The sequence below is a fragment of the Triticum aestivum genome, chromosome 2D (genome assembly GCF_018294505.1).
Source record: "Triticum aestivum cultivar Chinese Spring chromosome 2D, IWGSC CS RefSeq v2.1, whole genome shotgun sequence".
Taxonomy (NCBI): domain Eukaryota; kingdom Viridiplantae; phylum Streptophyta; class Magnoliopsida; order Poales; family Poaceae; genus Triticum; species Triticum aestivum.
The window spans coordinates 639,535,647-639,551,682 of NC_057799.1; the positions used below are offsets into that span (position 1 = coordinate 639,535,647).

General features: G+C 51.9%; 1 protein-coding gene across 1 annotated transcript; it reads right to left on the reverse strand.

Annotated features, from left to right (window-relative positions):
• Positions 1-12,233: 12,233 nt before the first annotated feature.
• LOC123050681 (uncharacterized) lies at positions 12,234-13,553 on the reverse strand. Its single transcript, XM_044473440.1, has one exon. It carries the CDS (start codon positions 13,485-13,487, stop codon positions 13,068-13,070), a length of 420 nt encoding a protein of 139 aa, XP_044329375.1. The 5' UTR covers positions 13,488-13,553; the 3' UTR covers positions 12,234-13,067.
• Positions 13,554-16,036: the final 2,483 nt, after the last annotated feature.

Below are 16,036 nucleotides of genomic sequence, written 5' to 3' on the forward strand. Positions count from 1 at the left end.
AAACGTCACAACGTAACTGGGTGACTATAAAGGTGCACTACGGGTATCTCCGAAAGTGTCTGTTGGGTTGGCACAGATCGAGACTGGGATTTGTCACTCCGTGTGACGGAGAGGTATCTCTGGGCCCACTCGGTAATGCATCATCATAATGAGCTCAATGTGACTAAGGCGTTAGTCACGGGATCATGCATTGCGGTACGAGTAAAGAGACTTGCCGGTAACGAGATTGAACAAGGTATTGGGATACCGACGATCGAATCTCGGGCAAGTAACCTACCGATTGACAAAGGGAATTGTATACGGGATTGATTGAATCCTCGACACCGTGGTTCATCCGATGAGATCATCGTGGAACATGTGGGAGCCAACATGGGTATCCAGATCCCGCTGTTGGTTATTGACCGGAGAGGCGTCTCGGTCATGTCCGCATGTCTCCCGAACCCGTAGGGTCTACACACTTAAGGTTCGGTGACGCTAGGGTTGTAGAGATATATGTATGCGGAAACCCGAAAGTTGTTCGGAGTCCCGGATGAGATCCCGGACGTCACGAGAGGTTCCGGAATGGTCCGGAGGTGAAGAATTATATATAGGAAGTCCAGTTTCGGCCACCGGGAAAGTTTCGGGGGTTACCGGTATTGTACCGGGACCACCGGAAGGGTCCCGGGGGTCCACCAGGTGGGGCCACCTATCCCGGAGGGCCCCATGGGCTGAAAGTGGAAGGGAACCAGCCCCTAGTGGGCTGGGCGCACCCCATGGGCCTCCCCCCATGCGCCTAGGGTTGGGAACCCTAGGGTGGGGGGGGCTTCCCCCTTGCCTTGGGGGGCAAGGCAACCCCTTCCCCCCCTTTGGCCGCCGCCCCCCCTTGAGATCCCATCTCTAGGGCCGGCGCCCCCCAGGGGGCCTATATAAAGGGGGGGCGAGGGAGGGCAGCAACACACAGCCTTGGGCGCCTCCCTCCTCCCTGCTACACCTCTCTCTCTCGCAGAAGCTCGGCGAAGCCCTGCCGGAGACCCGCTACATCCACCACCACGCCGTCGTGCTGCTGGATCTCCATCAACCTCTCCTTCCCCCTTGCTGGATCAAGAAGGAGGAGACGTCGCTGCACCGTACGTGTGTTGAACGCGGAGGTGCCGTCCGTTCGGTACTCGGTCATCGGTGATTTGGATCACGGCGAGTACGACTCCGTCATCCACGTTCATTGGAACGCTTCCGCTCGCGATCTACAAGGGTATGTAGATGCACTCCCTTCCCCTCGTTGCTAGAAGACTCCATAGATGCATCTTGGTGAGCGTAGGAAAATTTTAAAATTATGCTACGATTCCCAACAGGTGCAAGCATCTCGGAGTTGGAACATTCGCTTTGATGAGTTGATCAAAGCGTTTGGGTTTACACAGACTTATGGAGAAGCCTGTGTTTACAAGAAAGTGAGTGGGAGCTCTGTAGCATTTCTCATATTATATGTGGATGACATATTATTGATGGGAAATGATATAGAATTCTTGGAAAGTATTAAAGGCCTATTTGAATAAGTGTTTTTTAATGAAGGACCTTGGAGAAGCTGCTTATATATTAGGCATCAAGATCTATAGAGATAGATCAAGACGCCTCATTGGTCTTTCACAGAGTACATACCTTGACAAGATATTGAAGAAGTTCAATATGGATCAGTCCAAGAAGGGGTTCTTGCCTGTATTGCAAGGTGTGCAATTGAGCACGGCTCAATGCCCGACCATGGCAGAAGATAGAGAAAAGATGAGTGTCATCCCCTATGCCTCGGCCATAGGGTCTATTATGTATGCCATGCTGTGTACCAGACCTGATGTAAACCTTGCCGTAAGTTTGGTAGGAAGGTACCAAAGTAATCCCGGCATGGAACACTGGACAGCGGTCAAGAATATCCTGAAGTACCTGAAGAGGACTAAGGATATGTTTCTTGTTTATGGAGGTGACGAAGAGCTCGTCGTAAAGGGTTACGTCGACGCTAGCTTCGACACAGATCTGGATGACTCGAAGTCACAGACCGGATACGTGTATATTTTGAATGGAGGAGCAGTAAGCTGGTGCAGTTGCAAGCAAAGCGTCGTGGCGGGATCTACATGTGGAGCGGAGTACATGGCAGCCTCAGAGGCAGCACAGGAAGCAGTCTGGATGAAGGAGTTCATTACCGACCTAGGGGTGATTCCCAACACGTCGGGCCCGATGACTCTCTTCTGTGACAATACTGGAGCTATTGCCCTTGTGAAGGAGCCCAGATTTCACAGGAATACCAGGCATATCAAGCGTCGCTTCAACTCCATTCGTGAAAGTGTTCAAAATGGAGACATAGATATTTGTAAAGTACATACGGACCTGAATGTAGCAGATCCGTTGACTAAACCTCTCCCTAGAGCAAAACATGATCAACACCAGGACGCAATGGGTGTTCGATTCATCACAATGTAACTAGATTATTGACTCTAGTGCAAGTGGGAGACTGTTGGAAATATGCCCTAGAGGCAATAATAAATGGTTATTATTATATTTCTTTGTTCATGGTAATTGTCTATTATTCATGCTATAATTGTGTTATCCGGAAATCGTAATACATGTGTGAATACATAGACCACAACGTGCCCCTAATAAGCCTCTAGTTGACTAGCTCGTTGATCAATAGATAGTCATGGTTTCCTGACTATGGACATTGGATGTCGTTGATAACGGGATCACATCATTAGGTGAATGATGTGATGGACAAGACCCAGTCCTAAGCATAGCATAAAGATCATGTAGTTTCGTTTGCTAGAGCTTTTCCAATGTCAAGTATCTTTTCCTTAGACCATGAGATCGTGCAACTCCCGGATACCGTAGGAGTGCTTTGGGTGTGCCAAACGTCACAACGTAACTGGGTGACTATAAAGGTGCACTACGGGTATCTCCGAAAGTGTCTGTTGGTTGGCACAGATCGAGACTGGGATTTGTCACTCCGTGTGACGGAGAGGTATCTCTGGGCCCACTCGGTAATGCATCATCATAATGAGCTCAATGTGACTAAGGCGTTAGTCACGGGATCATGCATTGCGGTACGAGTAAAGAGACTTGCCGGTAACGAGATTGAACAAGGTATTGGGATACCGACGATCGAATCTCGGGCAAGTAACCTACCGATTGACAAAGGGAATTGTATACGGGATTGATTGAATCCTCGACATCGTGGTTCATCCGATGAGATCATCGTGGAACATGTGGGAGCCAACATGGGTATCCAGATCCCGCTGTTGGTTATTGACCGGAGAGGCGTCTCGGTCATGTCTGCATGTCTCCCGAACCCGTAGGGTCTACACACTTAAGGTTCGGTGACGCTAGGGTTGTAGAGATATATGTATGCGGAAACCCGAAAGTTGTTCGGAGTCCCGGATGAGATCCCGGACGTCACGAGAGGTTTTGGAATGGTCCGGAGGTGAAGAATTATATATAGGAAGTCCAGTTTCGGCCACCGGGAAAGTTTCGGGGGTTACCGGTATTGTATCGGGACCACCGGAAGGGTCCCGGGGGTCCACCGGGTGGGGCCACCTATCCCGGAGGGCCCCATGGGCTGAAAGTGGAAGGGAACCAGCCCCTAGTGGGCTGGGCGCCCCCCATGGGCCTCCCCCCATGCGCCTAGGGTTGGGAACCCTAGGGTGGGGGGGCTTCCCCCTTGCCTTGGGGGGCAAGGCAACCCCTTCCCCCCCTTTGGCCGCCGCCCCCCCCCTTGAGATCCCATCTCTAGGGCCGGCGCCCCCCCAGGGGGCCTATATAAAGGGGGGGAGGGAGGGCAGCAACACACAGCCTTGGGCGCCTCCCTCCTCCCTGCTACACCTCTCTCTCTCGCACAAGCTCGGCGAAGCCCTGCCGGAGACCCGCTACATCCACCACCACGCCGTCGTGCTGCTGGATCTCCATCAACCTCTCCTCCCCCCTTGCTGGATCAAGAAGGAGGAGACGTCGCTGCACCGTACGTGTGTTGAACGCGGAGGTGCCGTCCGTTCGGTACTCGGTCATCGGTGATTTGGATCACGGCGAGTACGACTCCGTCATCCACGTTCATTGGAACGCTTCCGCTTGCGATCTACAAGGGTATGTAGATGCACTCCCTTCCCCTCGTTGCTAGAAGACTCCATAGATGCATCTTGGTGAGCGTAGGAAAATTGTAAAATTATGCTACGATTCCCAACAGGTGCAAGCATCTCGGAGTTGGAACATTCGCTTTGATGAGTTGATCAAAGCGTTTGGGTTTACACAGACTTATGGAGAAGCCTGTGTTTACAAGAAAGTGAGTGGGAGCTCTGTAGCATTTCTCATATTATATGTGGATGACATATTATTGATGGGAAATGATATAGAATTCTTGGAAAGTATTAAAGGCCTATTTGAATAAGTGTTTTTTAATGAAGGACCTTGGAGAAGCTGCTTATATATTAGGCATCAAGATCTATAGAGATAGATCAAGACGCCTCATTGGTCTTTCACAGAGTACATACCTTGACAAGATATTGAAGAAGTTCAATATGGATCAGTCCAAGAAGGGGTTCTTGCCTGTATTGCAAGGTGTGCAATTGAGCACGGCTCAATGCCCGACCACGACAGAAGATAGAGAAAAGAGGAGTGTCATCCCCTATGCCTCGGCCATAGGGTCTATTATGTCTGCCATGCTGTGTACCAGACCTGATGTAAACCTTGCCGTAAGTTTGGTAGGAAGGTACCAAAGTAATCCCGGCATGGAACACTGGACAGCGGTCAAGAATATCCTGAAGTACCTGAAGAGGACTAAGGATATGTTTCTCGTTTATGGAGGTGACGAAGAGCTCGTCGTAAAGGGTTACGTCGACGCTAGCTTCGACACAGATCTGGATGACTCGAAGTCACAGACCGGATACGTGTATATTTTGAATGGAGGAGCAGTAAGCTGGTGCAGTTGCAAGCAAAGCGTCGTGGCGGGATCTACATGTGAAGCGGAGTACATGGCAGCCTCGGAGGCAGCACAGGAAGCAGTCTGGATGAAGGAGTTCATTACCGACCTAGGGGTGATTCCCAATGCGTCGGGCCCGATGACTCTCTTCTGTGACAACACTGGAGCTATTGCCCTTGCAAAGGAGCCCAGGTTTCACAGGAAGACCAGGCATATCAAGCGTCGCTTCAACTCCATTCGTGAAAGTGTTCAAAATGCAGACATAGATATTTGTAAAGTACATACGGACCTGAATGTAGCATATCCGTTGACTAAACCTCTCCCTAGGGCAAAACATGATCAACACCAGGACGCAATGGCTGTTCGATTCATCACAATGTAACTAGATTATTGACTCTAGTGCAAGTGGGAGACTGTTGGAAATATGCCCTAGAGGCAATAATAAATGGTTATTATTATATTTCTTTGTTCATGGTAATTGTCTATTTTTCATGCTATAATTGTATTGTCCGGAAATCGTAATACATGTGTGAATACATAGACCACAACGTGTCCCTAGTAAGCCTCTAGTTGACTAGCTCGTTGATCAACAGATAGTCATGGTTTCCTGACTATGGACATCGGATGTCGTTGATAACGGGATCACATCATTAGGAGAATGATGTGATGGACAAGACCCAATCCTAAGCATAGCATTAAAGATCGTGTAGTTTCGTTTGCCAGAGCTTTTCCAATGTCAAGTATCTTTTCCTTAGACCATGAGATCGTGCAACTCCCGGATACCGTAGGAGTGCTTTGGGTGTGCCAAACGTCACAACGTAACTGGGTGACTATAAAGGTGCACTACGGGTATCTCCGAAAGTGTCTGTTGGGTTGGCACGGATCGAGACTGGGATTTGTCACTCCGTGTGACGGAGAGGTATCTCTGGGCCCACTCGGTAATGCATCATCATAATGAGCTCAATGTGACTAAGGCGTTAGTCACGGGATCATGCATTGCGGTACGAGTAAAGAGACTTGCCGGTAACGAGATTGAACAAGGTATTGGGATACCGACGATCGAATCTCGGGCAAGTAACATACCGTTTGACAAAGGGAATTGCATACGGGATTGATTGAATCCTCGACACCGTGGTTCATCCGATGAGGTCATTGTGGAACATGTGGGAGCCAACATGGGTATCCAGATCCCGCTGTTGGTTATTGACCGGGGAGGCGTCTCGGTCATGTCTGCATGTCTCCCGAACCCGTAGGGTCTACACACTTAAGGTTTGGTGACGCTAGGGTTGTAGAGATATATGTATGCGGAAACCCAAAAGTTGTTCGGAGTCCCGGATGAGATCCCGGACGTCACGAGAGGTTCCGGAATGGTCCGGAGGTGAAGAATTATATATAGGAAGTCCAGTTTCGGGGGTTACCGGTATTGTACCGGGACCACCGAAGGGTCCCGGGGGTCCACCGGGTGGGGCCACCTATCCCGGAGGGCCCCATGGGCTGAAAGTGGAAGGGAACCAGCCCCTAGTGGGCTGGGCGCGCCCCCATGGCCCCCCCATGCGCCTAGGGTTGGGAACCCTAGGGTGGGGGGGGGGGGCTTCCCCCTTGCCTTGGGGGGCAAGGCAACCCCTTCCCCCCTTTGGCCGCCGCCCCCCTTGAGATCCCATCTCTAGGGCCGGCGCCCCCCCAGGGGGCCTATATAAAGAGGGGGGGGAGGGAGGGCAGCAACACACAGCCTTGGGCGCCTCCCTCCTCCCTGCTACACCTCTCTCTCTCTCGCAGAAGCTCGGCGAAGCCCTACCGGAGACCCGCTACATCCACCACCACGCCGTCGTGCTGCTGGATCTCCATCAACCTCTCCTTCCCCCTTGCTGGATCAAGAAGGAGGAGATGTCGCTGCACCGTACGTGTGTTGAACGCGGAGGTGCCGTCCGTTCGGCACTCGGTCATCGGTGATTTGGATCACGGCGAGTACGACTCCGTCATCCACGTTCATTGGAACGCTTCCGCTCGCGATCTACAAGGGTATGTAGATGCACTCCTTTCCCCTCGTTGCTAGTATACTCCATAGATGCATCTTGATGAGCGTAGGAAAATTTTAAATTATGCTACGATTCCCAACAGTATTGGCACATGCTGAGGCGGGGCAGGGTTCACCCGGGGAGGCCCCATAACAGGGGTCCCAGACCCGGGCACTATGACTCCCGGCGGGGTTACTAGTGCCTGCACCCGGCGTGTTGAAGAGGTTCCGAGGATCGTAGACCGAAGGGAGTCGAGATTGGGCCTTTTGATGCCTCCTTCTCATGACCTCATTGGACGCGTTCTGATCCATCGTGAGCGGGAAGGACTGCGCCTGAATCAACTGAGTCTGGGCATCGAGAGCCGCCCTCTCCGCGGCCATCCTGATCCCTTCCGCTGCTAGATCCTCCTTCGCTTTTACCAGATCTAACTTTAACTGTGCCACCTCCGCGTCATGCTGGGCTTGATCCGCCGGGTCAACCGTGGCGGTTAACAGAGCCGTCATCTTGTCCGTGAGATCCATCAGCACCTGAGCCAGTGAGGGCACCGGGTTTCCTGCCCCAGCAGCAGGGTTCTGAACAGGCTGCGCACCGGCCATGAAGATTCCAACCCGGCTCGGCGGCTCAAACGGATCCGGAATACTGTCACCATCGGAATAACCCATGAGCCTGCCATCCTGAAGTTGATACAATGAGTTTGACTCACTGGTAGATGACTCGCCGCCAGAGCCCGCGGCGGCCTCTTCACCAGATCCAGATCCATGGGAAAGCCCTCCATGGATGCATCCCACAAAAGCACGCTTCAAGGCAGGCCGGGCCCGGGCGGGTCGTGCGCGCTGAGCCGTCTCGATGAGGCCGGCACAGAGATCCGGCTCAGGGCCCGGCTCACCAATCTTGCCAATGAACACATGAATTCCGCCGAAGGGGACCCGGTACCCGTACTCAATTGAGCCGGCGTCGGGGCCCCAGTCCGCATCATCGATGTAGAGCTTGCCGCGAGGACTCTTGGTCATCCGGCCCACAGCGTATCCCTTGAGCCCTTCGAAGCTGCCCTTTAAGAACTCAAATCCACCATGCGCTGGCCCCACGGTGGGCGCCAACTGTCGTGGAATTGTCACGGCAGATGTCCTCAAGCTAGGACTTAGTCGTGGAGCCATCGCCTCTAGGAAGCTTGAAGGGGTTAACGGGACAAGGAACACGAGGGTTTATACTGGTTCGGCCCCTTACGGTGAAGGTAAAAGCCTACGTCCAGTTGAGGTGGTATTGATTAAGGTTTCGATGACCAGGGAGCTTAACTGCTATGCCTGGCTCTCGATGAGATCTTTCTCCTCCTGAACCGCCGCCGGGTCGTCCCTTTATATAGAGAGGTTGACGCCCAGCGGCCCTCAAAGTCCCGGCTGGCTCATAGGAGTGTCCGGCTCGGACTCTTAACTATTCTTGCCTTACACTACAAGTTCTACCATAATGATGATTGTAACTACGGGCCTTAAGCCATATCCGGGTCTTAAGCCCATCTTTGGCCCACCGTCTTCAAGCTTGGCGCCGGGCTTCTGGCAATGACCATTATGAGTAACCCGGCCCATCCTGGCGGGTGACTCTAAGGTCTATATCCTCAACAGACCCTATCATAAGCTTTAGACAAATCCAGCTTATAAGCACAGAAGCTCTTATCAGGGTCCTTCTCTTGCTGAATATAGTGAATGCATTCAAACGCAATTAACGCATTATCTGTGATCATCCGGCCAGGAACAAATGCACTCTGTTCGGGGGAGATGATATCATCAAGGATAGGGCGCAAGCGATTTACCAGACATTTTGAGACCACCTTATAAATCACATTGCACAGACTGATAGGCCGAAACTCTGTCAGTTTCTCCGGGTTATCAACCTTGGGGATGAGAACTATGGCAGTGTCATTCACCCCTTTCGGCATTAGTCCCGTCCGGAAAAACTCTTTAACTCCTGCGATGACTTGGTCCCGCATCACAGCCCAGTTCCTCTGGAAGAAACGAGCGGGAAACCCGTCTGGTCCCGGAGCCTTCAAGGGTCCAATTTGGAACAAGGCATCCGCAATTTCCTTGTCCGAGAAATCTATGCAGAGAGCATCATTCATGTGGTCAGTAACACGAGTATTAATGAGATCAATCACAGGGTCCGCGCATAATGAGTTATCAGCTGAAAAGAGATCCGCAAAATATGAAGTAACCATAGCCGCCATAGCCTCATGATCCCTATGAATGACACCTGCAGCATCCATTAATGATTTAATGCGATTTTTTCGGGTGCGCCAAACAGCTTTCCTATGGAAGAACTGTGTGTTCCTGTCGCCTTCCTTCAGCCATGCAATCCGTGATCTTTGCATCCACATCATCTCCTCACGATACAAGAGTTCATTCATCTTGTCTGTTGCCTCTCTAATCTCCTTCCTATCTGCATTCATAGACATAAGCTCCTCTAGGCGAGAGCGAGACTTGTTAATTTCCTTGATGACATTACCAAACTTTTTCCTACTCCAATCATGCAACTTCTTCATCAAGTTTCCCAACCCCGAAGCAATTTCACCAAGGTTAAGCATCAAACCCAATTCTGTCCAAGTGTTCATAATTACCTCCGGTAGCGTGGGATCCCTCTCCCACATAACCTCATACTGGCGGCACCTCCTCCCATGCTCCTGCCTCGGCTCCTCCCTAGAACAGCGGAGCAGGATAGGTAGATGATCTGAACTAGGAGCCACCAAGTGCTCCACCTTTGCATGTGTAAACAGATCCCTCCAGGAGTTATTTGCCACGGCCCGGTCTAGGCGTACCTTGACATTTGCCCGCCCACCTCGCCGGTTATCATATGTATATGGGAGCCCTGCAAAACCAAGATCACCCAAGCCACATACTTCAAGCACATCACGGAAGTCGATCATCTGACCTGCCGATCTTGGTGTAGCAGAAAAGTGTTCGAAGCCCCACATGGCCTCGTTGAAATCGCCAACCACTGCCCATGGCATGTTGGCTTGTCGGTGCAGATCACGGAGGATGGACCACATGCGATGTCGGTCCTCCATACGGGGCTCGCCGTAGACGCAAGTGAGCCTCCAAGGCGGCTCGCCCGCCACACTCGTCACATACGCATCGATATATCTTTCATTTATTGTTTTTACATCCACACACAACGCCTCATGCCAATACAAAGCAAGACCTCCACTAAGACCAACACTATCAGAAGCATCAAAACCCTTTAAACCTAAGCGAGCACGATACCTACTCATTTTATTCTTGGACTGTCGAGTTTCACAAAGAAAAACAATGCTAGGGGAGTGAGTCTGAACAAGACTCACAAGATCACGAACTGTCCGAGGGTTCCCCGCCCCTCGGCAGTTCCAACTGAAGACATTCATTGCTCCTGACGGGGCTCCGCCGGCCCCGTCAGTTCGTCGGCGGCCCCGGGGCCGACTGCCTCCTTGTCGCTTGACACCTCCAGCATGTCCTGGTCACGAACATCTCCAAGTACGTGAGACTGCTGCCCCTCCAGCGTCTCCGTTGTTCTACGCTTCCATATGATCAGGTCCTGCACGCGTGGGTTCATAGCCGTGGCTACTGCAGATCGCCTGATGGAGGGCTTCGGGCGGGCGGCATCCGCAGAGGGAGCCCCATAATCGCCCCCACCAACCACCAGGTTCGCCGTAGTCGTTGGCATAGCTTTGCCCGCCCCATGCGTTGACGATCCCGCTGTCTCGCTGATGACTCGCTCAGGCGGCAGCGGTGTAGCAGCGCACGTAGATCGATCTGGTAGCTCCCTCGACTTCTGTCCTCGCAGCAACCCCGCCTTTGGTATTAAGGGAGTCCGATCCAGCTTTCCCTTGCAGAAGGGTTCGAGAAAATCTAGCCCCCTCCAACGTGGGGAGTCAGGAAGCCCATTGGCACTTTCCATCTCGAACACGGCATGATCGACGATGACTATAAGCCCGCGCGATCGCAGGGCGGACGAAGCCGCTGCTGTTCCGGCATCCTGCGCAGGCAGGGGGCCGGAGGGAGGGCCACACTTGGCCGGAGCGACGTCCGGCGGCGGTGGCGGCGTGGGGATCGCCCCCTGATCGCCCGGGCTGGGAAGCCCTAGCGAAGCGTTATCCATCTCTTTGTTATGCTTCGTTTCATTTTGGTGGAGAGCCTTTGGCAAAACATAGTGAGATGGTGGTTAAGTTGTTCTCTGCCATGAAGGAGCAACCGTGTTTTGAGAAGAACATATGAAGCCTATTTGTGCGCTGGTGACACATGTGTAGATATAGGAAAAAATAGACGCGCTTGATGCTGAACTGAGGTTTGATGCTGAACATAGACGCTTTTAAAATCAAGTATTTCCTCCCGGTGACCACCTACAGCACTATGTTTTCCATTCGGAGCTATTCTGAGATCTTAACGAAACAAAGCTCAATATGTGCAAGAAGAAAGAAAGTCTTCCACCTATGTCTGCACCTGCTGGTACTTTATCTGTCGCTTTCGACTCCCACTTATCCCTTTGGTTTCTGTAGGAAGTGAGAAAGAATAATATATCTTGTGTAACTAATCTTTCTTAATGAAACGTTGTAGTTCATAGATCATTTTTGTAAGAACTATTTGAGCCATATCCGGTGCTTTGGATCTCTTTTAGCTGCTAGGTATCTACGAGTTCAATCCCCACTTCCGCTTGAAACAAGTAAGTCAATCCTCTTGCATCTAAAATTCCTAAGGAACATATTTTCTTCTTACCATGTGAAGCATGCAGCTTTAATTATTTTTTCTCCACATTTATGAAATGTGCCATCTTATGTTTCAAAGTTAGTTGGGTGTACCTACACCCCAGCTGATTCACAACTTCATGAAAGTAGATGGATCAAATTTGAGCAATTAATTTGGCCATATCATAAGTGTAGATACATCAGATTAATTGTTTTCATCTTGACGGTTTAAACATATTTGAAGTATCTAATCTTGGGGACATCAGAATGTAACCAAATATGTACGGGTAAGCATACAAACTGAGGAAAGAATTATTAGTGAATACCACCACAACGTAACCAGTAAAATGTTGAGTTCAAGGTCCATAAAAATCCAGATTGTATAAAACGTGTCTTGTCTAAGAAGATATAAATAGCTCTACCTAATCACTAAAGTATATAAAATTTACTAAAAGACAGGAAATAGACAAAATAGTTGAGGTACCTTAATTTAGAGCGTTTGGAAAAGAAATGATTGATGAGCGCCTTGCTTTGTGAAGAACTCCTGCTCGACAAGGCTTTCTTCTAACCTGTGTTCAAGCGTGGTCGTAACTTGGGTTCCCATGAGAATTTCTCTAGGAACTTGCCCGTGCTGTCACAGCAAAACATGAAATATGTGTACGTACTGTGGACCAGCACGTCTCCCTTGTGGGACAGAACAAGATGTTGCGTATATATATTGCGACACACGCTCTCCGCAGGGAATTTGACATGATACATGAACGACCATGCCTCCCTCTCGTAGTCCTCCAGTACCCAGATTCTAGCGACTGTCCTCCCGTCGTCCAAGCAACTAAAGCCAATCAATCCTTCCATCTCACACAGATGAGTGCAGCAGCTCGTAGCACTAGGCGGGCAACACATGGACCTGAATGTCTCGGCCACCGTGTCAAACACGACTATATCGTTGGCATCATAGCCAAGCCAGCCAGGTTCCCAATGAAGGCAACCACCAAACACGACGGGTGGGCTCACATTAATAGGCCTCACATTAATAGGGGCCACTCCATTCTCGGTCATCTTACCTTTCCGTATGGCAAGGGTATCCGAAGGAACTCCAATACACCTCGGCGAGCCTCCACGCCCGACCGTTAGGATGTAGCAGGCAGCTGCTTTGGCATGGTGACTCCCTGTCCTGTACATGATGCGGTACTCACCCGTCGGACGGTACAGGTACAACGCCGCTATCTTGATGTTGCTGCGGCGGCCTTCGGTGGTGAGGCGTGCGAGTGGAGCGCACTAACGCGTGACCGGGTTGCAGATGCTAAAGCGGCCGCCAGTACGGCTAAGCAGGAGGAGGCCATCACATGAGGCCTTCAACTCAAAGCCATCGTAATCGTTCAATCCAAGGACAGCCCGACCGGGGCCGTGCCCCAAGATTGGGAGGTCAGCCTTTGTACTTGCTCTCTGTATGTGAGTGGTCAGCAAGGGGGAGAGACGGCTGACGCCGATGGTGGGCGAGAAGAAAATCAGGCACCGAGGCGAGGCGGCGCCAGGAGCGGCAGACCGCGCGGCAACGGAGGACGTCCTTGGCCGGAAGGCGGACGAAGATCTCAAACGACATGATCTCCTCCGGGAGGCGGCCGATGGAGGCGGCGCGGCGGCGGCGGCTACGCGTCCGTCTCGATACAGGCTCCCTAGTGGCCTCATGCTCGAACGCAACGCCGCCGTCGGTGGCTGCCCCCTGCTTCACGCCGGCGGCAGACGTAGGGTTTTCGGGTGGGAGGAGCGACACGAGAAGTATCTGCCGCCGCCGCCGCCGCCGCGGCGGTATCCGCGCGCGGGCGACGTTCAATGTCCTGGCCATGGTGATGCCTAGCCAGAGCAGAAGCGACCGCCGCCGCCCTCGATCGTAGGCAGTTACTGAGAGAGATCGGAGGCTTAGGTTTTGTGCAGGTGAAAGGAACGAGGACTCGCTGGCTTTTGGCCTTGTGCTGTGGTACGTGCCAAGATGTCTTTATTTGGGCCTCCTTTGCATTCAACTGCTTAAGCTTTTGGGCCGTACCCAATCTTGTTCTGAGTTCAGAGGACCAATTGGATAAGTTCTGAGTTCTGAGGAAATTTATGAAGGGTTTCTCTTCCATCTTCTGCTCAAACCGCGGCGGCCGGAGGAGCACTCCCTCTTCTACTCGTCCGCGCGCGCCACTCCCCAGCAAGTAAGCCCCACTCGTCGCCATATACCTCAATTTCTAGCACGTACTATATGATCTCAGACACTATGGGCATATGTACGTCAGGCATGTTTCCTGGTGAAGAATATCAATCTATATATGAGCTCTCCGGGCAGGGCACGCGACGACGAGTCGACGAGCAAGAGAACGGGGTGGCAAGGGAGTACCCCTACCCCGACGGGAGGAAGCTGTTGCCGTACTTGGCGCGGGAGAAAGACCCTCTGAGATCGTCTTCGACGGACTATCAATGAGGTTCCAGCAAACAAGATAACATCGTAAAGGTTACTGCCTGCCACAATGGATGCTATCCTATTTTACAAATAGTACTAATGTTTTGTTATGTTGGAAATACTGTAATACATCATGTAACGTGCGTGGTAGCCTTGAGCTTCACGTATAGGATTAGGAGAGTAGTTAGAGGATTCTCCTTTATCTTTCTATCTCTTCTTCTCTCTCTTGTAATCCTCCTCCACGGTTGGAGATCTCAACCGCACCATGTACCCTACGAGACTAATCCTCTCGTCACAATCAATAAATACCTCGCGGGCTCTCTATATGAGAGTTGAGACGCTTCACCAATTCTAACATGGTATTCAGAGCCATCTTCTTCCTCCACATCTAGCTCTCCACCAGATCAAACCTAGCCGCCATTAAAACTTCCACCACATCAGAATCAAGCCGCAACCATGTCTTCTTCGTCCAGTTCGGCTTCCTTCTCTGGTTTGAGCAACACAATCTTAGAACCCCTTAGCCGCACCAACTACATCCTATGGCGTGCCCAGGCTCGCTCTCAGATTATGGGAGCCGACCTCTATGGGTATCTCGACCAAACAATTCCCGAACCTACCAAAACAATCTCGTCCAAAAACTCTAAAGGAAAGGAACATATCGTTCCAAATCCCGCCTAGCTACACCCCTTGGTTGATCCAAGACCAGCATATCGTAGCCTTTCTGCTGAGAAATCTCTCCAAAGAAATCCTAGTTCAGGTTGCCTCGACGGAGAGATCGCATGCGATTTGGACATCCCTTGTGATGCGGAGCATCCCTCGACCATCCCCATGGACGTCACACCGCCACCGCAAGAACAGAGTCAACCAATGACAAGAGCACACACACGTGCCATCGAAACCGAGGTTATCTCTTTCCTCTTCGAGTTTCATTCGGATTCACTCAAGAGTCGGATTCTACCTCAAAGGGAAACTCTATGCACTCGTAGGTACCAAGAAGAGAACCGTGAAGAGGCGAGGACGGAGACACATGCACCTATGGTGAAGGAGAAGGAAGAAGGACACGCGAAGCGTGAAGCAAGAGTGGTCACGGACCACCCCGGGTGCCCGGTCACCAACACCCCCGGGTGCCCGGCCACCAGCCGCCGGCTGGCCAAGGCCCTGGCCACCCCGGGTGCCCGGCCTGGAGGGCCCGGGTGCCCGGCCCTGCCCGCCCGGGCGCTGGTGCAGCCCACCCCGGGTGCCCGGGTTGCCACCCCCGGGTGCCCGGCCTCCTCCCAGCGCGGCCCAGCCCCGCCACCGGGTGCCCGGGCCATCAACCCCCGGGTGCCCAGCCCAGTCCGGGTGCCCGGCCCCTCTCGCCCCGGGTGCCCGGTCCTCCTTCGCCAGGCGCCTCTGACCGGTCCGGGTGCCCGGACCCGTTTTCCCCGGGTGCCCGGACCCGTCCGTGTGTGTCTACGTTTTCAGGGTCATTTTGGACCTTTGTACCCATCTCTCCCCCAATTTCGTCCCTAGGCTTTATATACATCTCCCCTAGCTCATTTGGAAGGATAGCAAAGTATATGACATGATTTAGTGAGCTTTGCTCCTTATATCTCCTCTCGTGAGAGAGAGACCACTCCATTGGAGTCCAAGACCTCCTATGGAGAAGATCCCCTAGTGGATGCAAGCCCCCCATCTAGGGAAAGATCCCCATCATAGGATCATCAAGACCTCTCTCCTCATAGGATTGGGATGAACTAGTTACCTTTTATCTTTCTTTTGTTGTCCTTGGATCATTGTGACCTTTTGTGTGTTCTTGGATCTAGCATATGTGTGATTGGATCTAGTCAATTTGAGTGTTTCCCCTCTCTTGTGTTGTTCGTGTTCTTCGTGTTTTTGGGGATTTCCCCTCCAATTTGTGAAAGATCTCCATCTAGGGTTCCACCCTACAACATCTTGGGTATCATGAGCCACGT

Bases quoted from the DNA above. Each gene is read 5' to 3' on its own strand.
- LOC123050681 (XM_044473440.1), bottom strand. From the start codon at position 13,487: ATGGCCAGGACATTGAACGTCGCCCGCGCGCGGATACCGCCGCGGCGG.